Source organism: Benincasa hispida, chromosome 4, assembly GCF_009727055.1.
Source record: "Benincasa hispida cultivar B227 chromosome 4, ASM972705v1, whole genome shotgun sequence".
NCBI lineage: Eukaryota > Viridiplantae > Streptophyta > Magnoliopsida > Cucurbitales > Cucurbitaceae > Benincasa > Benincasa hispida.
The window spans coordinates 23908289-23932052 of NC_052352.1; the positions used below are offsets into that span (position 1 = coordinate 23908289).

At 36.4% G+C, this 23764-nt stretch overlaps 1 protein-coding gene across 1 annotated transcript; it reads right to left on the reverse strand.

Moving 5' to 3' along the window:
• Positions 1-10282: 10282 nt before the first annotated feature.
• On the reverse strand, positions 10283-10768 carry LOC120076137. The gene has a single exon (XM_039029913.1). The coding sequence runs from the start codon at positions 10766-10768 to the stop codon at positions 10283-10285; it is 486 nt and encodes a 161-aa protein (XP_038885841.1).
• Between the last annotated feature and the right edge of the window lie 12996 nt (positions 10769-23764).

Consider the following 23764-nt stretch of genomic DNA (forward strand, 5'->3'; position numbering starts at 1 on the left):
AGACTCATTTTTGTTCATTTGGATCTCTATTCCTAAGACCTTTCTTGCTTCTCCCGAGTCCTTCATATCAAACTCCCTTTTTAAGAGGTTTTTAACAGTAGATCTCCTTTGGACCTACCTGCCAGCAACATATCATCTACATATATGAGTGGGTAAACCTTGTCCTTGTAAGAACTTGTATTTACATAAACACATATGTCAAATGAACTTATTTTGAATCCAATACTAGAAATATAGTCATTGAATCTCTTATACCCGCACCTAGATGATTGTTTTAACACATATACAGACTGTTGAGTAAGCAATAGAGATTTTCTTTTCCTTTAACTTCAAATCCTTTAGGTTGCGTCATATAGATTGTCTCCTCTAGATGTCCATGAAGAAAAGCAGTTTTGACATCTAGTTGATACAATTCTAAATTATTTTGAGCAACTAAGGATAGAAGAAGTCTTATGGAAGTCTGTTTGACAACTGGAGAGAATATCTCAAAGTGGTTTATTCCTTCTCTTTGAGTGAACCCCTTTGCAACCAATCTAGCTTTATACCTAGGTTTTTTATCACAGTATACTTCTTCCTTAAGTTTGAACTCCCATTTAGAGGCAATAGGTTTGTAACCCTTTGGTAGAGGAACTAAAGACCAAGTGTCATTCACCTTTAGTGAATGCATCTCCTCATTCATAACTTCTATCCAATCCCTTGAATTAGCACAACTTGTTGCTTCCTCAAAGGTTGTTGGTTCTTAGTTAGTAGGAGCTACAACAACATTTAAAACCAGATTCATATAGTTCATTTTAATATATCTAGTTGGAGGTGTAATGGTTCTCCTTTGTGTATCCCTAGCTAAGACATATTGACTTAAATCAGGCTGCTCACTTGCTGTCTCCTCATGTTCCTCTACATCTTCCTCAGTTTCTCCTATGTCACTAGGTTGGCTAGACTCTATTGGTTGCTTAGTGGGTGGGTAACTCCACCTCAATTCTTCTGTTGAATGACTCACCTTCATCTTCAAGCCTTTTCTCCTTTTGTATAAACATCTTTTGTTCCATAAAGGTGATGTCTCTGCTCACTATGAACTTCCTCTCAACCAGGTGCCACATTTTAAACCCTTACCTTCTGTAAAAGCCTACAAACACGCACTTGACTGCTCTGACCTTTAAATTTCCCTTATTTTGATGTACAAACCTTACACATCCAAAGACCTTGAGGTTATCTAGGTCAGGAGGATGATTAGTCCACTTTTCCTCAAGGGTAAGCAACTTTAAAGATGTGTGAGGGCACCTATTCAAGGTATACACAGTATAGGCTGCAGCTTCTGCCCAATAATTTTCTCCTAAGATAGCATCAGAAAGTAAACACCTAACCCTTTACATTATGGTTCTATTTAACCTCTCAGCAACTCCATTTTGTTGAGGTGTATACCTCACTGTTCTATGCCTAGTTATACCATTCTCACTACAAAATTTGTCAAAGTATTCATTGTAAAACTCAAGCCCATTGTCGATTGTAAAGTATTTTAACTTTTTAGATTTTTTATTTTCTATCATGGCTTTCCATTCCTTAAACTTCCCAAAAACTTGGTCTTTAGTTTTAAGAAAGCATATCCAATTCTTCCTAGAAAAGTCATTTATAAAGGTTAGAAAATACCTTGAGCCACTAAGGCTTGGTGTAGGAGATGGTCCCCATAGGTCAGAATGGACATAATCCAATATTTCTTTGGTGGTATGCTGAGATTTTGTGAAACTTTGTCTGATTGCTTTACCTAGAATGCAGTGTTCACAAAAGGAAAGGCGCTCACTAATACCTTTGGGCAGTATACCTTGTTTGGACAGTGCTTGCATCCCTTTTACACTAATATGGGATAGTCTTTTGTACCACAAGTCAACCTCTGTTAAACTTGTTGTTGAAACCGTGTAAGCACTTGTCATCATCTCTACTCCTTTCACAATATAAAGGTCATTGACCTTTTCACCAACCAACACAATCTTGGAATCCTTGATCACCTCAAGAACTCCACCTTTTCCTCTGCATTCGCACCCAATGGAGTGCAACATACCTAGAGATATCAAGTTTCTCTTGAGTAAAGGTACATGTCTCACATTTCTTAGAAGTTTGATTGATCCATCTTTTAGCTTGAATGATACTGAACCAACCCCTTTGATCTTGCAGGCTTCATTGTTTCTCATGTACACAGATTCTCCATTTACATCCTTGTAAGTACTAAACCAAGGTCTGAAAGGTCTCATATGATAGGTACAACCAGAGTCAAGTACCCAGTCATGCTTCCCAAGAGGACTGATTTGGTTGGTCTGGTTTCTAATGGAGGCTAAGGCATTAGAATAAAAGTAAGAACCTTCAACCACTGAAGCTTCTGGTTGTTTTCCCTTCTGATCCTTCTCTTTTTCCTGATTTTTCTATTTCAAGTTGTAGCAATTTCTCATCAAGTGACCTTTCTTCTTGCAGTAGTTTCATCTCAGCTTGGTCTTAGGTTTGTGCTCTTCACCTGACTGGTTTTTATTCCCCTTAGACTGATTCTACTTGTTCTTCACTTTGACAAACAACCCCTCTGCACTAGGCTGCTCTTTTTTTACTGACTGAAGCTCTAACTCTCTAGTTCTTAATGCTGAAATGATGCCATTAATGATAACTGATTCTCTGCCATATAGGCTTCGGGTAGAGAGTTTAATAACACCAAAAGCTTCATTCTCATCGCCAATTTTCTCGCCAAGGCTCTTAAACTCTGAAACTACCCTCTTGAACTCATCCAAATTATCTGAGAAAGGCTTGGTAGAATCCATCTTGAGCGTGAAAAAACTTCTCCTTTAGATACATCTTGTTAAGGAGATCCTTGGTTGCAAAAAGACCTTCCAGCTTGACCCACATCTTGTAGGTCGTGTCATGATCAATCACTTGTGTCAAGATGCTGCCACTAAGATTAAGAACCAGAGTCTCATATGTAGTAAGCTCCATGTCTTCCCTTTCTTGAGCTGATATAGTAGGTGGCAGAGTTTATGGGTCCAAAAGGGCCTTATGAGCTCTCTGTTGTCCAAGCATAGCTTTGATTTTGGCCTTCCATAGGCCCAAATCGCCCTTTCCATCAAACTTCTCAATTTCATATCTTGCAACGATCATTTTTTTATCTAATCGAGTAACGAGTCTAGCTTTCTTGAGTATCTTAATGCTCCAAGAATGTTGACCTTGATGATCTTCAAACGCTCTGATACCACAAATTGTTGGGTTAACCACTCTTCACTAGACCCAAATATTCAAGATCAACGCTGGAAAGATGAATAAAATGCTAAGAAATATTCTGCTAAATCCTCGATGATCGATACTCGACGCTCGACGTCTTTCTACTCGATGCTCAATGAGAATTCCCTTCTTCGTCTGACGAATCTCTATTAAATCTTTGATGGAACTCGATGACAACTGAACTAATACTCAATCTTACTCAATGATTCTTGAACAATAATTTATGCGACTCGAAGGTGAAAATGATCAACTCGAAGCTACTCGATAGCGAAAATCGATGCACGATTGAACTCGATACTCAGTTATTTGGTGCGATTTGAATGGTGAATGTATGATGCGCGATTTGCAAAAAGAAGACAATTGTATGAACAAGAAAGATAAAGGTAAGAAGATTAAACACAAAGTTTACATGGTTCGGTAAGATTGCCTAAGTCCACGGAAAGATCCAAGTTCTTTACCGATGAAGATTGTGTACGGTTTTTGTTGTTTACAGAAAACTAGGAAAAATGATGATAACTCTCTGTTTTTGTTTTAAAGATTAGAGGTATTTATAAAGCATACTAGCTAACCGTTTACATCACAAAGTTAGTTATAAACAAATAAAAAACTGAGGTATTTGAGTCAAAGCTTCTTCAAGGTCCCTTCTTCTTCCTCCTCCTAAAACCCTTTATCCCCCAATTTCGATCCGGATTTCCTATCTTATCCGCTTAGATAAATCGTCTAAGCGGTATGTAGAAGAAACCGATAGCTAATATATTTTCCTTCTTGGGTAATCTTATGTGGCTTCTGTCTCTTGTTCCATCTTTTGTAGATCTATAGATTGGTCCATAATATTTATTGCATTTGAGCCCCTATTTCTTTTGAAACTTTCTAATTTTTTTCTTAATGTATTACCTTATTTGAGAAAAAAAAGGAACTTTGTCGACGTGAGGTTATAGACGGATTGAAAATTGGGATGGTTGGTGGTGTTGTTGGACTTGAAGAATATTATAAACCGTAAGAAAGAGAGTCATATTATCATTCTATTATTATTCCATGCTGGTGTTTGGTGTTCCAATTTTGCATTTTTAATTATGTACAGTTCATGGCCTTCAATTTTCTTTTGTTCATTGCAGAACATAGTTCATATCAGAAATCTAGAGAATCCAAGAAGTTTCGATCCACGTTTCCATCTTGAAGATACTTCTAGCTTTACTTATCTGGATGGTCACATGTATTTTTCTTATTTTCTTTCCAGTAGTACTTTCATTAGATACCTATTCCTAAAAACTCGTTTCATGCATTTTATTTAGAAACAAAGTTTTAACCATTTTCCATTGTCCTTTGAGAACGAAGTTTCTTTTCTGCAGTAATTTTAGAAGTGTAAGATTAATTACTTGCATGGCCCACCACTAGAAACAAGGCTTACGCCATTTTTTATATGGTGAAGGCGTAAGCCTTGAGGCACAATATTAGATCTTGAATGCTTTCTAAACCAATTAATCTTCAAACTATGATCGATAACATGAAATAAATCATCCATAAGAGCTTAACTCTATAAATTTTAGACGGATTAATAGGCCGTAACCAAGAGTTATATACTGTCCTAGAAACAATTGATGAAAGAAGATAGGAAAGACTACCATTCAAGCACCTCCAAATCATTAAAATTCTGGCCAAGACTCGATTCCTAAACAACGAATTTTTCTAGACTTTTCTAACTGAAACATAACAACACCTATCTAACTGAAACATAACAACGAATAAATGACGAAAAATTCATTAAAAACACTCAAGAACCCCATAACTCAATCTGGAATCATACCAAAAAGAAGTATGTAGTCCACTGTCACGGCATCTTGAACATCGATACAGACAAGTACGATGATGGAGAAAATAAATGCCAAGGATACGATGTTTTGGACTTCTTGGACTTCTCAATAATGCAATTTAACAAATAATAAGGAAGCTTGAGGGTATTAGAAAATGGCTCGGAGACAATGTTTTGGATTTAGTTTTGGCATATGACTTTAAAATAAGGACTAGTTTGGATGAAAGGAGGCTAAGACATTTGAGAAGAAATTTAAGGTGACGGTGATACTTAGAATTTTTTCTTTCACACAAGATTAGCTCAAATGCCATATATTTATTTATAATCTTGTGTTTTCCTAGAGTTTGGGCAAGTGGAGGTAATCCTCATACATCTCAATAGAGCAATTTAATGAATAATAAGTCAAGTTTAAAGGTATTTGAAACCATAGAAAATGCTCGTGTAAATGAGTATTGGTCATTGGTGGTCAAAACTACTCGGATTTTATTGGTCAAGACTATGGCTAAGAGACAATGTTTTGTATCTTTTGAGTTTTGGCATGACTTTTATATAAGGACTATAAAAGTTTGGATGAATGGAGGCTAAAGCATTTTAGGAAAAAATTTAAGGGAGTGGTCATATTTAAGAATTTTTCTTTCCCACAAGATTAGCTCAAATGCCATACATTTGTTTGTGCTCATGAGTTTTGCTATAGTTTGGATAAGTGGAGGTAAACCTCATACTTCTCAATAGAGCAATTTAAGCAACAATAAGAGAAGTTTTGGGGTGTTTGAAACCGTTGAGTGCTATTGTATAAGATTACGGGTCATTGCTGTTCAAAACAAAGTTCCTTTTTTTGGGGGGGGAGGGGGGGTGGCAAGAGTATGGATAAAAGCCAATATTTTGGATTTTTTTGAGTTTCACCATATGACTTTTAGATAAGGATTTTATAACTTCGGATGAACTGAGTTTAGACATTTGGAAAGAAATTTAAGGTAGCAGTATGGTTAACAATGTTTCTTTCCCACAAGATTAAGTTCAAATGACATACATTTGTTTGTGATCTTGAGTTTTGCTAGAGTTTGGAAAAGGGGAGGTAAACCTCATACTTCTCAATAGAGCAATTTCACAACAATAAGAGAAGCTTTAGGGTGTTTGAAACCGTTGGAAGTGCTATTGTATAAGATTATGGGTCGGTGGTTGTTTTTTTTTTGGGGGGAGAGACAATGTTTTGGATTTTTTTGAGATTTATGATATTTATATAAGGACTATAAAATTTTGAATGAACGGATGTTAAAGCATTTGTGAAGAAATTTAAGGTGACAGTGATACTTAAGATTTTTTTTCTTCCACACAAAATTAGCTCGGCCATACATTTATTTGTGATCTATAGTTTTGCTAGATTTTGGACAAGTGGAGGAAAACCTCACACTTCTCAATAGAGCAATTCAAGCACCAATAATGGAAGCTTTAGGGTGATTGAAAACGTTAGAAGTGTTATAGTATAAGGTCATTGGTGTTCAAAACAAGATTGTTTTTTTTTTTTTTTTGGTCTAGAGTATGGATAAGAGACAATGTTTTAGGTTTTTTGAGTTTTATCATTTGTCTTTTATAACAGGACTACAAAAGTTCAGATGAACGGAAGCTAAGGCATTTGAGATGAAATTTAAGGTGGCAGTGATACTTAAGAAATTTTCTTTCACACAAGATTAGCTCAAATTCCATACATTTGTTTATGATCTTGAGTTTTGCTAGAGTTTGGTGTAAGTGGAGGCAAACCTCATACTACTCAATAGAGCAAATTAAGCAACAATACATGAAGCTTTAGGTGATTGAAACTGTTGGAAGTGTTATTGTATAGGATTATAGGTCTTGGTGTAACGACCTCGAATTTCAATACTAAACTAAGGACGTTACCAAAATTTAACCTAAAACTAAGTTTACTAACTCTTATATTTTATAAAAATTTTAGCAACACAATGACATAAACATAATGAAACAAAAATTACTTTAGCACCTGTTTCAAAGAGATGCTCTTCTGCTAACATTCGAATCAATAAACTTCTCTCAACAGAACAAAAAGAGTTTTCAGAAAAATGAATACTCTCAAAATAACAACTTAGTCAGACTCAACGAAATGTAATGAATTGTCCAACTTAGGCTAACATGAAAAACGAATCAACTAAGAACTATTACAAAGTTTTCAACTCAATCAACTGAAACAACATGAACATAAACCAAAGTCTCAAAAGATAATTGTTCAAAATAAAATAAGCTTCCCAACACAAAGAAAGTAAACAACGACAAAATTCTATATGATGATCTTTCTCAAGCTTCATTTTTAGCATCACCAAGCTTGCCATGCTCGTTGGTACCTATAAAATCTGGTGGGGGTCAGTACACACTTGACACACGCCCTCCCAGATTACCTTCTTAACCTAGAAGGAGATCTGAAGACAGCAGATATCAACCCTCTTACGACATCCAATGCCCATCTCAACCTTAGAAACCTGTACTCACAAGCCTCGTGCCCCAGTAAACAGTTTATAATCATGCAATCCACTAGACATTCCTCAGTAACACAAGTGGCCAGTCTCAAAAGCACGAGTTATATATACATGCCAAAATAGTTAACATTACGGTGGAACCCATCTCAAGTTACCCTTATCCCTAATATGCACATAATAGTTTATTGAACAGGACAAAATTGTATACCTAAACACTTATGTCCTGGTTCCTCTAGAAGTCTTAATCTTTTAGTAGTAGACTGACAGATCCGCTAGGCTCCGGGGTGTGGACCATTACCTGAGGAAGAAATGAAAACATTGAAAAAAGTGAGCTAATGCCAAGTGAATGACTTTTAAAACATACTTCTAGTACACATGCTAGAGAAACACAATCATACTCAAGCATCAATTTTATGAAACTCAGGGTTCGCTAATATTAAAAACATTAATGTGTAACATCTCTAGAGAATGTTATAGAACTCTAAAAACATTGAATAACATTCATTCGTTTAGAAAACATCATCTTCTACCCTTAGTTGAGGGAGAGTCCTTTTGCTCAATCGCGCAATGTCGAATCCTTAGCTGATGTAGAGTAATCTCAATACAATCAGTGTCAATAATATAGTACCTACATGCACGTGTTTAAGTCCTGGATATCGTCATACCTTAAGTATCAGGGAGCCTAGATACCTTCATAACTTCAGTATTGGGTTTCCTCATTAGAACATTATAAAATATTATTTGTATTTAAGAAACTCAGCCTTTAGAACATCAAGCATTCTAATATCACATCCATTATAAGTATATAATTCATAAGGAATAACTCAACTCAAGGAATGCTTTGTAAAAACATGCTCCCAAGCATTAAAACTCAAGTATGCTTTTTAAAACTCATCATACCTCAGTTTAAACTTAGCTTTGAAAGCGAGGGAAAAGAATACTTCAAAACTCATATCAAACCTTAGGAATAGCATGCTTGGGATGGGCTTATATAATGAAATCGATAATTATAAAGCATTTAAAACATATCACTCACTGTCTTAGGTTACTTCCTCAAAGGGTGGTAAGCTTCCCCTAGTGGCGTCTGTCCTGTGACATCAATAAGTACCTTCGGTTAATGTTAATAGCTCCTTTCGAGCTTCTCTAACATTTAAGCTTAATACCAAGCTTAACATCTCATCAACACGTAGCCTAGCTCAGCGCATCATCGTACTAACTATGCTCAACACATCCCTAATACTTAAGTAAATTAAACACACCACCAAACTTATTCAATTTTACCTTGCAGCTAGGTTGGTGGGTGGAAGCACGCACATGCAGTGCTCACTGGCATTGGGATGCCCCCACCTTGCCTATGCGTCAAACTTGTGGTCGTAACCCTGGGCACGCCTCAACTCACACTCGTAGCCCCTCGCTTACATCGTGCATACCTCACAGCCAACACCCGTCACACCAATGCATACACTTCCTTAACGCACGCTTGACTATGGACACCTTTAGTCGGCCAACTACGTGCTTATGCGTAGGATGCAACTACTTCCTTGCTCATCTTGTCAATATTTCATATTTAACTTCCAGTTTAAATAGCTTAATTTCCAGAACTGATCTCACAAAATTTTCTTCTAAGAACTTGTTTCTAAATATCTGAACTACCTTACCTCAAAATTTCAGCCTTTGATTCATCTTAACAGGCTCGGAAACCTTCAATCTTTTCAAACTGCCCAAGTGACTCGAGAACCTTGAGCATCTGTGGAACTCTTCAACTTTTAGCTTGATTTCATGGGAATCTCCTCTCCTGGCAGCCTTAGATCAACTTCAACACTGAGCAAGCTTCATTTTTTGCAGCAATTTTCCTCATTTGGCACGGGTAAATTGTATAACCTGAGTTCTTCATTCCAGCGCTCCTTTTATACTAGATTTTGCATGACTAAGTTCTTCATTAAGGTGCCACCTGTCCCACTAATTTTTTTGCTTATAGCCTCTAATTAAGCCACTTAGTGCACCAACTGGTGATTAAGTTGTCTGCTTCAGCCTTCCCTTAAGACATGGGCTTGCGTACATGCAAGCCTTCCCTTTCGGCCAATTACATACCTCAACCAATACACACCCGCGTTCCTTCGGCTCTTGCAGTAGGTTGGCTTTTCACCAGTATTCACATAATCTCTAAATGCATCTCAGTGCCCTTCATGTCGTCGCATATCCCTTGAATAGCCAACACTGCAACCTCTAAGTTTTCTGGCCAGTGTCTTCTTTGTTGCCGCCTATCTTTCGCTTTGAGTTATGCCTACTAAACTCTTTCATAACACTCGGCGCATACATCACTCGACGCCTACCATGTGCTCACCTAGGAAACTTAGCTACCTGCACGCCACCAGCCCTGACCCTCACTAACCTCCTTGTGAGGTTAGTTCATCCCTTGATAGCCTCAGCCAAGTCCTTCCTCAAAGACACTTTAACCTCGATATGTCCCCTCAACACATATCTCATGCTTTTCCCATCCAACAACTTCCCTTAGCCTTGGGTGCATAACATCTCACGACCTAACTTCCTTACTAAGTGTTGGTTATCCAGCCACTACTCGAGGCTTATCTTCTTAATACTTATATATTTTCACAAACATCATTGACACACAACCAAGAAGAAGCTTAAATATAATTACTTAGTAAAGTAGGGTTAGGGGCTTACAATTTACTTCCCCCTAAGAAAATTTCATCCTCAAAATTTTCCTCGAGCTCCATCAATCAAACAAGTGGGGATATCTTCTATTCATTTGCTCCTTGGTGTCCCACGTAGCTTCCTCTACTTCATGGTTTCTCCACAATACCTTCACTAATGGTATTATTTTATTTCTCAACACCTGTTCTTTCTTGTCAAGAATCTGTACCAGCTCTTCCCCGTACGACAAATCTTCCTTTAGTTGTACCAATTGACCTTGCAAAATATGCGAAGGATCCAGTACATATTTCCTTAGTAATGATACATGGAATACGTCATGTATCCTTGATAGCTCTGCAGGTAAAGCTAATCTATAGGCTGTTAGCCCAATCCACTCGATTATCTCGTAGAGTCCTACGTATCTTAGGCTCATCCTGCCTTTCCTACCAAAATTTAGTATTCCTTTCCATGGAGATAGCCTCAAGAATACTCGATCTCCGATCTCAAATTCTAGTTCTCTTCTTCGCTTCTCTGCATAGCTCTTCTGTCTGTCCCAAGCTATCTTCATATTTTCTCTTATCAATTTAACATTGTCCAAGGTTATTTATACTAACGTTGACCCCACTAGTTTTCTTTTTCCAATTTTCATTCCAACAAACGGGAGTTCTGCACGATCTTTCGTACAATGCCTCGTACATGGCCATCCCAACACTAAAATGGTAACTATTATTGTATGTGAACTCTATTAGTGACAAGTGTGTATCCTAACTGCTTGTATAATGCAACACACATGCTCTTAACATGTCTTCCAAAGTTTGGATCGTTTGCTTTGACTGTCCATCCGTCTGCAGATGAAATGTTGTACTCAAATGTAACTTAGTACCAAGAGCCTTCTACAAACTAGGCCAAAACTTTGAAGTGAACTTCGGGTCTCTATCTAATACAATCGACACAGGAGCTCCATACTGACTCACAATTCTATCCACATACAACTTAGCTAGTCGATTGAGTGTAAAAGTAACTTTAACTGGTAAGAACTTAGCTATCTTTGTGAGTCAATCGACTATTTCTCATATACCATCATAACCACTCGGAGTCTTGGGTAACCCAAACAAGAAATCCATTGTGATATGTTCTCATTTTCACTCTAGTACTAGAAGTGGGTTAAGCAATCCTATAGATCTTTGACGCTCAGGTTTAACCTGTTGGCATACTGAACATTTCTATACAAACTCTGCTATGTCTCTTTTCTTTCTAGGCCAACAATAGCACTTCCTCAGGGTCCTGTATATCTTAGTATTGCCTGGATGCATAGCATAGGCTGAACTATAGGCCTCCTCTAGAATGGCGATCTTCAAATTCACAACAATAGACACACATAATCTGCCTTCCTTAAGTAAGACTCCATTTGATCTCAACTTATAATCTGATCTCTAGTTCTTACTTACTGCTTCGGTTAACTTCTAAAGATTGGGATCCCCTGGTTGCTCTATAAAAATATCATCTACCAGAGATACCAAAGCTACCAAACTCCTCGCTTGGCCTACTGTCAACCTAGCATCAACACTTTTCAATTCTCGTAGCAGTATACCTTTAACTAAAACAAGGGTAGCTTTAGAATATACCACATTCCTACTTAGTGCGTCAGCTATTACATTCTTCTTCCCTAGATGGTACTCAATGGTACAATCATAGTCTTTAATCAACTCTAATCACATCCTCTGTCTTAGATTTAACTCTTTCTAATTAAAGGTATACTTCAAACTCTTGTGATCAGTAAATATATGGCATCGTTCACTAAATAGGTAAAGGTCTCCATATCTTTAGGGCTAATACTACAGCTACTAATTTTAGATTGTGGGTAGGATAATCACACTCGTGCTTTTTCAGTTGTCTAGAAGCATAGGCAATTACCTTCTCTTCTTGCTAATATACATCATAACCCCTGTCTGGAAGCATCATAGTAAATCTCAAACTCCTTACCCGATACTGGAAAGGTTAGGATTGATGCGGACACCAATCTTTGCTTCAGCTTCTGAAAACTCTCGTCATACTTCTCAGTTCATTTAAACTTGGCATCCTTCCTAGTTAAGCTAGTTAACGAAAGAGCTATCTTTGAAAAGCCTTCCACGAATCTCTTATGTAACCTATTAATCCAAGGAAACTACATATCTTTGACACCAAGATAGGTCGCTCCTATTTTACTATTGCTTCCGTTTTCTGAAGATCTGTACTTACTCTTGTGGTTGACACTACGTATCCTAGGAATACAACTTGGTCAAGCCAAAACTCGCATTTTCTAAACTTTGCGTCTAATTGCTTCTCTCGTAATGTCTGCAGTACTATCTTCAGGTGCTCCTTATGTTTTTCCTATCTATCGAGTAAACCAAGATATCATCAATGAAAATGATTACGAACTGATCTAAGTAAGGATGAAATATCTTGTTCATTAGATCCATAAACACTGCTGGGGCATTTGTCAAACCAAATGGCATGACTAAAAACTCATAATGCACGTATCTCGTTCTAAAAGCGGTCTTAGGAACATCAGCTTCCCTAACCTTTAACTGGTAGTAACCTGATCTTAAGTATATCTTGGAGAATATTGAGGCTCATCTCAACTGATCAAATAAGTCATCGATGTGCGGTAACAGATATTTATTTTGGATTGTCACCTTATTCAACTGTCTATAGTCAATGCACAACCTAAGGGTGCCATCTTTCTTCTTTACAAATAGAATTGGTGCTCCCCACAGCAACGCATTGGGCCTAATATAGCTTTTGTCCACCAGTTCCTATAGTTGGACTTTTAGCTCTTTTAGTTTAGCTGGTGCCATCTTGTATGGGGCTTGTGAAATAGAAGTTGTACCTGGAATTAGGTCCATCGTAAATTATACTTCTCTGTCAGGTGGCAGGCCTGACAGTTCCTCAGGGAATACATCAATAAATTCCTGCATCACCGATACATCTTCTAGGCCCAATTTCTTGTATTGTGAAACTGTTACATGGGCCTCCTAAATACTACATCCTTTCCTCAATAGCTTCCTTGCTTTGGCTGATGAAATCAGGTTATTAGGAAGAACTCTTCTATTTCCTGTAAAGACTACTTAACTTCTCAAGGCCTCCTAAATACTATTTCCTTTTTATAGCAGTCAACGGAGCCATGATGTTTACTTAAAAAGTCCATGCCAAATATAGCATCAAACTCAAACAATTCTAAAAGGATTAAATCAATCAACATACTTTGTCCCTCAATCACAATCTCTATAAAACTCCTTTACCATTAATATCTTGCAAACAGGGGTAGAAATAAATAACTCATCAGACATATTTTCTAACATCTTATCAATATGCAATATAAACATGCTGGAAACAAATGAATGAGTAGCGCCAGGATCTAATAGTACATATGCAATATGGTCACAAAGATACCATACCAGCCACAACGTTGGGTGCCTCCTCAGCTTCTTGGTGGGTCACCGTATACACCCTGCCCTATTGTCGAGGTCTGCTAGTTACCCCTTTCTGTTGGACTTCATTAGTGCCTTCTCCTCCAACCTCGACTTCTCTAGTTCGATTTACTGTTTGAGAGGTTGCTCTTTTTCAGTATGCGCCTCTTGAATTAACTAAGGGCATTCTCTCTTGAAATGATCGGTCCGTCCACACTGATAACAAATATTTTTGCCACCATAACATGGTCCCAAATGGTTTTTACCACAACTCGAACACGGAAGTTTCCTGGTAGAATTGATAATAGATTCAGCAGCACGTCCTGATTGAGATCCTCCAACTAAACCAATTGGCTATTCAGACCTCATCTGGTTCTGTCTCTGCTGGTTTCCAGTTCCATTGCCTTTGGACACCACTTGCCCACTAAAGCGGAGCTTGAAGCTCCGACTCCCTAATACTGTGGGAGTGAATTTTTGTTGTTCTTCTCGGTCTTTTTGTCCTTTTTCTTCCTCTATTAAACTCCTTTCAACTTTCATGGTTGTCTCAACCAACCGGGAAAAGTCTACCCAATTAGTAGTGGAAGTTACTGGGGTGCAAATCTCCTTCCTCAAACCATCATCAAATCTTCTACATTTATCCTTATCTTTAGCGATAATAGAGAGTGCATACTGACATAACTCAGTGAATTTTTGCTCGTATTTAGCTACTATCAATGAGCCCTATACTAGATTTTGAAACTCATTCCTCTTTGGTTCTCTAAATGAGATGGAATAGTACTTATCTTCAAATGCCTTCCTAAACTCACCCCAAGTCAATATCTCAGATTTTCTACTTCTGGAATCTACGATCTTCCCCTACTTCTCTGCCCCCCTTCTGGAGCAGGAACACAACCAGTCCGACCTTTCAGCCTTTGCGCATCTCATCACGTCAAAACATTTCTCCATCAGCTCAAACCATACCTCCGCATCTATTGAACTCACTGATCCTTCAAATGTTGTGGCACCTAGTGCCTTCAGTCTTTTTATACCATATTTCTTCTTTGGATCTGCTTGCATAGATCCCACACTTGTTGCTAATCTCTGAGCAATCCTATCAAACACTCTATTCTTCATCTGAGGATCAACTCTATCTTGAGGGTACTAGACTCACCCTCGAATGTAGTCTCTTGTACGATAGGGTCTCTGTTAGTATCACGATCTCTACCCCCCTCAAGGTTCCTAACAGGATTTCTAATAGTGTCCCAATCCCTTTGAACTACGGGGTCTCTGGTAGGGTCACGATCCCTGTCTGCCGTCTATTTACTCAGCCTGCCACTTTTTCTAGGCATTCTTCCTATAATCATGTGCATATATTAGGGACATTAAATTATTTACATGCTTCCTATTCTAATGCATGTGTCTAATCCCAAAATCTTATGCTCTGATACCAACTTGTCACATCCCCTCCAAAATAACCTTTTTAACCTAGAAAGAGATGTGAAGGCAGTAGATGTCAACCCTCTTACGACATCCACTACCAATCTCAACCTTAGCAACCTATACTCACAAGCCTCGTGCCCTAGTAAACAGTTTATAAGCATGCAATCCACTGAACATTCCTCAGTAACACACGCAACCAGTCTCAGAAGCATGAATTATATATACATGCTAAAAGAGTTAAGATTACAATGGAACCCATCTCAAGTTACCCTTATCCCCAATATGTACATAATAGTTTATTGAACAGGACAAGCTTATACACCTAAATGAATTATGTTCTAGTTCCTCTAGAAGTCTTAATCTTTGTTTAGTAGACTGGCAGATCTGCTAGGCTCCGGGGTGTGGACCACTACCTGGGGAAGAAATGAAAACATTAGAAAAAGTAAGTTAACGCCCAGTGAGTGACTTTTAAAACGTGCTTCTAGTACACATGCTAGAAAAACACAATCATACTCAAGCATCAATTTTATGAAACTCAAGGTTCACTAATATTGAAAACATCAAAGTATAACATTTATAGAGAATGTTATAGAACTCTAGAAACATTGAATAACATTCATTTCATTTGGAAAACATCATCATCTACCCTTAGTTGAGGGGGCGTCCTTTTACTCAATCGCTCAATGTCAAATCCTTAGCTGATGTAGAATAATTTTAATACAATCAACATCAACAATATCATACCTACATGCATGTGGTTAAGCTCTGGATATCGTCATACCTTAGGTATCAGGGGACCCAAATACCTTTATACCTTCAGTATCGGGTTTCCTCATTAGAACATCATAAAATCTTATTTGTATTTAAGAAACTCAGCCTTTAGAACATCATGCATTCCAGTAGAACATCCATCATAAATATATAAGTGATAAGGAATAACTCAACTCAAGGAATGCTTTGTAAAAACATGCTTCTAAGCATTAAAACTCAAGTATGCTTAACGAATTCATTTTAAAACTCATCATACCTCGGTTTAAACTTAGATTTGAAAGCGAGGGGAAAACATACTTCAAAACTCACATCAAACCTTAGGAATAACATGCTCGGAAAAAATTTTAAGTAGAGCATGTATTGGGCTTACATAATAAAATCGGTAATTAAAGGATGCTCAAAGGATTGTAAGCTTCCCCTAGTGGGGTTTACCCTGTGACATCATTAAGTGCCTTCGATTAATGTCACTAGGTCTCTTTTGAGTTTAACTCTAACATTTAAGCTTAACACCAAGCTTAACATCTCCTCAACGCATAGCCTAGCTCAACGCATCATCATACTAAACTATGCTCAACGCATCCCCAATACTTAAGCAAATTCAACACACCACCAAACTTATTCAATTTTACTTTTCAGCTAGGTTGATGGGTGGCAACTCGCACGTAGATGCTCATTAGCGTTGGGATGCGCCCTCCTTGCCTATGCATTGAGCGCTTGTGGCCGCAACCCTAGACACACCTCAACGTGACTCGCAACCCCTCGCTTACACCACGTATACCTCACGGCCAACGCTCGTCACTCCAGCGCATACACTTCCTCATCGACACCTGACTGTGCACACCCTTAGTCAACCAGTTGTGTGCTTATGCGTAGGATGCAACTGCCTCCTTGCTCATCCTATCAATATTTCAGATTCAGCTTCCAATTTAAATAACTTAATTTCCAGACCTCATCTCACAAAACTTCCTTCTAAGACTTTGTTTCTAAATATTTTAATTACTTTACCTCAAATTTTTTTCCTCTGATTTCTCTTAACAAGCTAAAAAACCTTCAATCTTTCCAGATTGCCCGGGTCACCTGAGAGCCTTAAGCATCTGTGGAACTCTGGAACTTTCAACTTGATTTCATGGGTATCTCCTCCTGGCAGCCCTAGATCAACTTCAACATTGATTAAACTTCGTTTGCTAGCAATTTCTCTCATTTGGCATGAACAAATTGCACAATCGAACTCTTCATTCCAACGCTTCTTTTATATTAGATTTTACATGACCAGGTTCTTCATTAAGGTGCCACCTGTCCCACTAATTTTTTGCTTAAAGCCTCTAATCAAGCCACTTAGCCCACCAACCAATGATTAAGCTGTCTGCTTCAGCCTTCTCTCAATGCATAAGCTTACGTCCATGCAAGCCTTCCCTCTTGGCGAATCGCATACCTCAACCAACACACACCCACCTCATTCTTAGGCTCTTACGTTAGGTTGGCCGTTTCACCAGTATTCACATAATTTCTAGACACACCTCAGCGATCTGATCCTTACAAGATACACGGACTCTGGCTTTCAAACCGATAGAGATTCTTGCAAATCAACATCGGGGTCAGTGTTTACTCTGAATAGAGTGGTTGTAGTTTGGCAAAGCATCAAGCAAAGATGCATCGTGGACTCTACTATGGAAGCCGAATATGTAGTAGCTTGTGAAGTAGCTAAGGAGACTATTTAGCCAAGGAAGTTCCTTTCTAATTTGGAAGTTGTTCCAAATATGGATTTGCTTATCATAGCGTATTGTGATAACAGTGGAGCTATGGCAAATTCGAAGGAGCCTCAGAGTCATCGTCAGAGTAAGCACATAGAACGAAAATATCACCTAATCAGGGAGATTGTGCATCGCGGTGATGTGGTAATCACGAAGATTATATCGGAGCACAACGTTGTTGATCCCCTTACAAAGGCCCTCACAACTAAAGTGTTCGAGGGTAACCTGGAGAGTCTAAGTCTGCGAGATATGCAGCATCTTGTCTAGGGCAAGTGGGAGATAATACTAGGGTATGCCCTAGTTTATTGTATATTGTACATTTTTATATTGTATTGTATATTAGTCTCCCGAGTCATTAACACAAGTGGGAGATTGTTGGGATTGATGTTCTAATTCTTCCGGAGTCTCATTGTTTTATAAATATACACATTGTTTAATGAATAAAATAAGTGTTATTTAATTCTAGCATTTACTCATATCCAATAAACAAAGCTCCTTCCTTCTAAAGTGAAATTAATTTTTGACATTAATTTAAAATTTAATTTGTATAACATTAAAAGTCACATCTCCATAACTTCCCTCTGATTAAACCATTAAATTGAAACACCCCTCCCTTCCAAAATGAAATTAATTCTTGACGTTAATTTCAAATTAAATTTGTGTGACATAACCCCCTTCCAAAGTGAAATTAATTCTTGACATTAATTTCAAATTAAAGTTGTGTGACATAACCCCCTTCCAAAATGTAATTAATTGTTGACATTAATTTCAAATTAAATTTGTGTGACATAAAGTCCATTTCCCACAATTTCCCTCTGATTAAACAATTTAAAATGAATCACCCCGTTCTTAGCAATCAAATCACAATAATTACACTTAAGTTTTTAAAATTCCAAAAATGCCCTTTAATACTATAAAATACTGAAATTACATTAATAACAAAATTCGGGGTGTTACAAAAAACATATCATAGGAAAAACATTAAGAACTCTAAGCATGTTGTTCTACTAAAAAGTAAAGGAAATATGTACACTTACCCCTGTAGAAATCTTCTAAAAAATCCTCTGTACAAGATCACGAGCACACCAACTTTACTCCCTCGAACAAGATAGCACGAATACCGAGCTTTCTTCGACACCATCACTTGGAGCCTTTGTTATTCTCTGGCAAGAAACAGGAAGGGTGATCTCCTTTTGTTTTTTAGAGAAAGAAAGATAGTTAGATTGAGAGAGATTTGAGAGACTTTTCTTCCTTTTCTTTCACATAAAAATTGCAACTACTTTTCTATGTATTCACAACACAACACTTAGGGAAGAGGGAAGATGAGGGTTATTTTAACTCCCATCCATCATGATGGAAATAACTTCCCTATAATGGGGACTTATTAAATATACATTATTATCATATAGTAAAGTATATTATATGATTAATTAACTAACTTAATTAATCATATAATATGCATTTTAATCACATTAAAATGCACATCTCTTTTATAACTTATAGTTTTAATATGAATCATATTCACATTACACTTTAACTTATAGTATTCATATAATTTTCATTTACATAAATAACGTTTGAATCTCATTCAAATATTCATCTCTCAAATATTATATAGTTTTAATTATAAATCATATTTATAATTAATTATATACTACAATGTATCAATATATATTATACTTTATATTAATTAATTTAATATAATTAACACATTATATTCCCTTAAAAAATTTGGACAATTCAAATTATTCCAAGGAAAACAATCGTTCCTTGTTTTATCTTTTCTAGCAAGGCGACCTAATGAACCTATAGATTAGAAGCTTTAATAATACGAGATCAATTAATGAAATTTTCAATTAAATTAATCAACATTCATCAACTATTAGTCATTCCACTAAAGACCGACAGTTGCACTTTTCGCATTGTAGATATATTTCTAGGTCCATTGATATAACCAACCAACAGTAAGTTGACTTTTCACAAACTACACGTAACTATAGTTGGGCCAAATTACCGTTTTACCCATTTAATTATATCTAACCCCTTAAGTACCACTAATTTCTCTAATGAACAATTAGTTACAGTCAAACTATAAACTAAACCCTTCTCTAGCCACTAATTCCTCTACTTACCCTCAAGACGAGAATGAGTGAATTCCATCTTATTTAGTTGTATTTCCAGCTCCCTACTCGGACAAATCCCCAAAATGGTAGGCATATTGAGCCGACGAATCTGGTCACTCTCATCCATACAGATCAAAGGATCATCCTCATGAACAGGAGTTCACAACTCACTCGGGATTAACATCAAGTCAACTATGATCATCCTAATGAAATGTAAGTCTCTTCACGTAACGACATTATAAAGAGAGACTAATCATTTCACAGTCTGATCTTATGCAACCTCTTTGTATAGGATACCACAACTCACATGTCTTCATATGAACAACCAAGATCAAATCATTTGTAACATTTTACAACTATTGTAACAATTACAAAGTGGGTCGTCTCTATAGTGTCACCAAGATAAGGTATCCAATCTTATCCATATACTATAGACCATTTAGTTTATCACTTACATATGATCCACTTGTATGTCAACCACATACATGTTTAAGTTCACTAAATAATCTTAGATCTTAGTTTATTTGATTGAGTTCATGCAAACGAAATGTTAAATAAAATAACATCTTATTTTATTAAGTAAATATTTTGTGTATAAAGAATTTACAAGCTATGAAATCCACGAGATTCAAGACATCAACCCAATCATTTGTACCCTTTCTCATACTCTAGTCAATGAGGACATGCCTCTCTTAAGTTTGGAGGAGAGTTATTCGCTTCAACTTCTATGATCCTATGTGTAAAATGTTATTCATGAAATATTATGTAAATATGCTAGGTCTTGAAAAAGGGGAAAAAAAATAAATGTTATTATGAGCCTATGAGGGTTGACTGAGCCTAAAGGATGTTATTTACTGATTTGCAGGTGATTTGGTGGGTTTTGGCAGGTGCTTTTGCGCAAATCGTAGATTTCTGATTGATGAGGCTGCATCACTAGATTTACTGTGATCGCATTAGTGAGCCCTAATTTTCAAGAATTTAACCCAATCAAAAGTGGTTGTGATTTTCACATTTTAATTAGTTGGGCAGCCCCGATTTCACCTTGTAAACCCTCAAAACATGAATCTTGACCTTCCTCAACCAATTTGGGGCCTTTAAATGGAGGAGAAGCATCTCATTTTAAGCAACAACTTTCCATCATCGAGATCTTCACCTCTCTTCATCGTTTCTACCATTCAATCAGTCCTTGGACGTGTTCTCAACTTCTTAAGTCAGTAGCCTCAAGAACGAAAGTTCCTCTGAGGTGTAAAGGCTCTAGGTCATTTCATCCCATGAAAGTGTGTGGTGAAGAGCAATTCTTCCTTGAAAAAATGGAATCAACCTAGGGAAAGATTAGAAAATTGAGGATTTGTCCCAACACCTCTTGAGTTGTATGTTTTTCAGCATTTATATTCATTTATTTCTTGTAGTTATTTTATTTTATTTTCACTCATGGAACATCATCTTGTAGCTATGATTTATGATTTAATGAAAGTTATTCTTTTATCATTACTCATGAGCTAAATTCTCTGAGTTTAGTTATATGGCTACCCTAGGGTTTTATGGCTTGAGCAATGTTTATGTTTCATACCTCTTTGCCTTATGCATTTCCTTTGTTGAGCTTATAGAAAAATATTGTTGAGTTTGATCACTTAATTTAGCAATCTAGTGGAGTCCTAATACTAAAAATGTTGAGATATAAACTGTTGTCACGAAGGAATACGGGACTATGAGCCTAGAAATAGGAGGGTCGGTCACCTTAGAAATAAAGGACACCATAGGATAAAGAATCTAAACTTGAACTAATTTAAGATCCAGCTAACCATGGAAACATTAGGCATTAGCTGCTTAGATCTTCTAAAGAAACTTGACACAAGACCAAATAGGAGTAGTTTTCTGTTCATGCACATTCCACTGTCTTGATATGATTTGGTCGCGTCACTTGCAGCATAGAAACCTAAAGGTCAGAATATAATTGTATCCCTGTTCAACACTCTTGTATACTACTTTTATCGACATTAACCTAAAAATCACTCATTCACTAGTTACCAATTGGTTTGCATCGAAAAACACTTTCTTAGAAAAACTAAACTGCATAAATAGTCTCGTGGGATTCGATTCTTGGAATACTCCAAGATTTATTACTTATCGACAGTGTATGCTTGCAAACCATATTTACTCTCATTTTCATCACTCATACACATTTGATCGATTAGTTACTATTCGACAAAGAACTCGACAAGAACAAAGCATGTAATTCATCATCAAGATCAATCTTCATAATAGTCAGCTTGTTAATAATATCTTAAAAATCACTCAAATGTTCAGTAACAGACTTCCCACCCTTCAATTTCAAATTAACAAGTCGCTTGATTAATAAAGTTTTGTTATGTGTGATCTTCCTTTCATAAAGAACTTCCAATTTCTTCCACAAATCATATGGGTCAAACTCCTAAGGAACATGGTTGAAAATGTATATCAATCCACTGCCTAATAGTCCCCAAGTTTTTCTCTTTAACTTTCTCCAGTATTTTTCTTCCATTTTCTCTAGTTTTGCAAGCTTATGGATGGTGCCATCAGCTCTTGTGGTTGTTTTAATTAGATCTAACAAATATTTACAATATAACAAATCCTTCATCATCGGTCTCCAGATGGAATGATTGGTTAATGTTAATTTTAATCATTGAACTGCCTCCACCATTACTAGTAGACTCCATAACAATGATTAAATTAAAACTCGCTCTGATACCAAATGATAGATCCCAGATTAATAATATATCAACAATCCATTTGAATCACCTCCAAGACAATTAACTAAACAATAATACTCCAATACACCACAACTAATCACCAAATTATCACCAAGCAATCAACCAATAATGTACAACAATAAACCATAAAATTTTGGAAGACTAAAAATAAATAACACTCATGAATTACACATGGAAAACCCCTTCGATGAGAAGAGTAAAAACCACAAGATTTGTGAGGAGTCCAGCCTTGTCAACTTTTGTTATTCTGAAATTGAGGGAACAAGAATCCAAATGAGTCATATAAAGATTCACTATCCACCAATACTTTCATACATAAGAGATCAACACTTAGATAAAAAGAATGAAAAATACCCAATTTCAAAAATACTGTTCAGCAGTGATTACGGACAAATTAGAGCTCCAAAAAACAATTCCACCATTCAAAATAAGACTCTATGTTTCTCGAACAGACAAACCAAAATTCAGCATGATCCAACAGTTAAAACTCTAGTAATAGATAACTTTGTGATAGATGTCCTTGGAAAACCGAATTGCCTATGTTCTTCCTCTATTTCTCTCCGTTTTTCTGTTTTTTTTTTTTTTTTTTACTCTTTTTCTTCTTAGATCATACCCATATCCCCCCCCCCCAAAAAAAAAAAAAAGATGTGTCAACACAAAAATTAGCCCCAATTAAGCTAAACATATACTCAACATTTAGGGCTCACATAACACAAGTTTAAAAGAAAATAAAGAGAGTGAAAAAATAACTTAAGTATAAATTACATTTGCATCCGTTTATAATTAAAAACACTTTATTTGTACTCTTTAGAGTTTCTTCCCCCCAAATTTTATACTTTCAGACAAATACAATAACTAAAAAAATGTATCACTTTGTGTAGTGAATAAGTAACTGAATTTTAACTTTACATAATAACTAAATATTTTTAAAATAAATAATAACTACACCTTTTCATTTGCCACGGAATCCTCTTAATGTATTATATCTTCACATAAAAACTAAAATTCAAATGGACACATCCCTATAGTACACAACCCTTCACATGATAACTAAATATTTTTTCAAGAATAAATACAAGTTTTCCTGTTTTCTTTAGCCCCATCTCCATTTTAAGAATGACAGATAGAAAGAATTGTAGAATGATAAATGAAGTTTTTGTTATTTGTAAAAAATAAATATATATATATATTGGATCATGTCAAAGTGAAGCCTAGACGAAAATGTATGATTGTTATAGTAATATTTAAATTTTGATTTATTATTGGATTTGACTATTATATTTGAGGGGGAAATCATATAT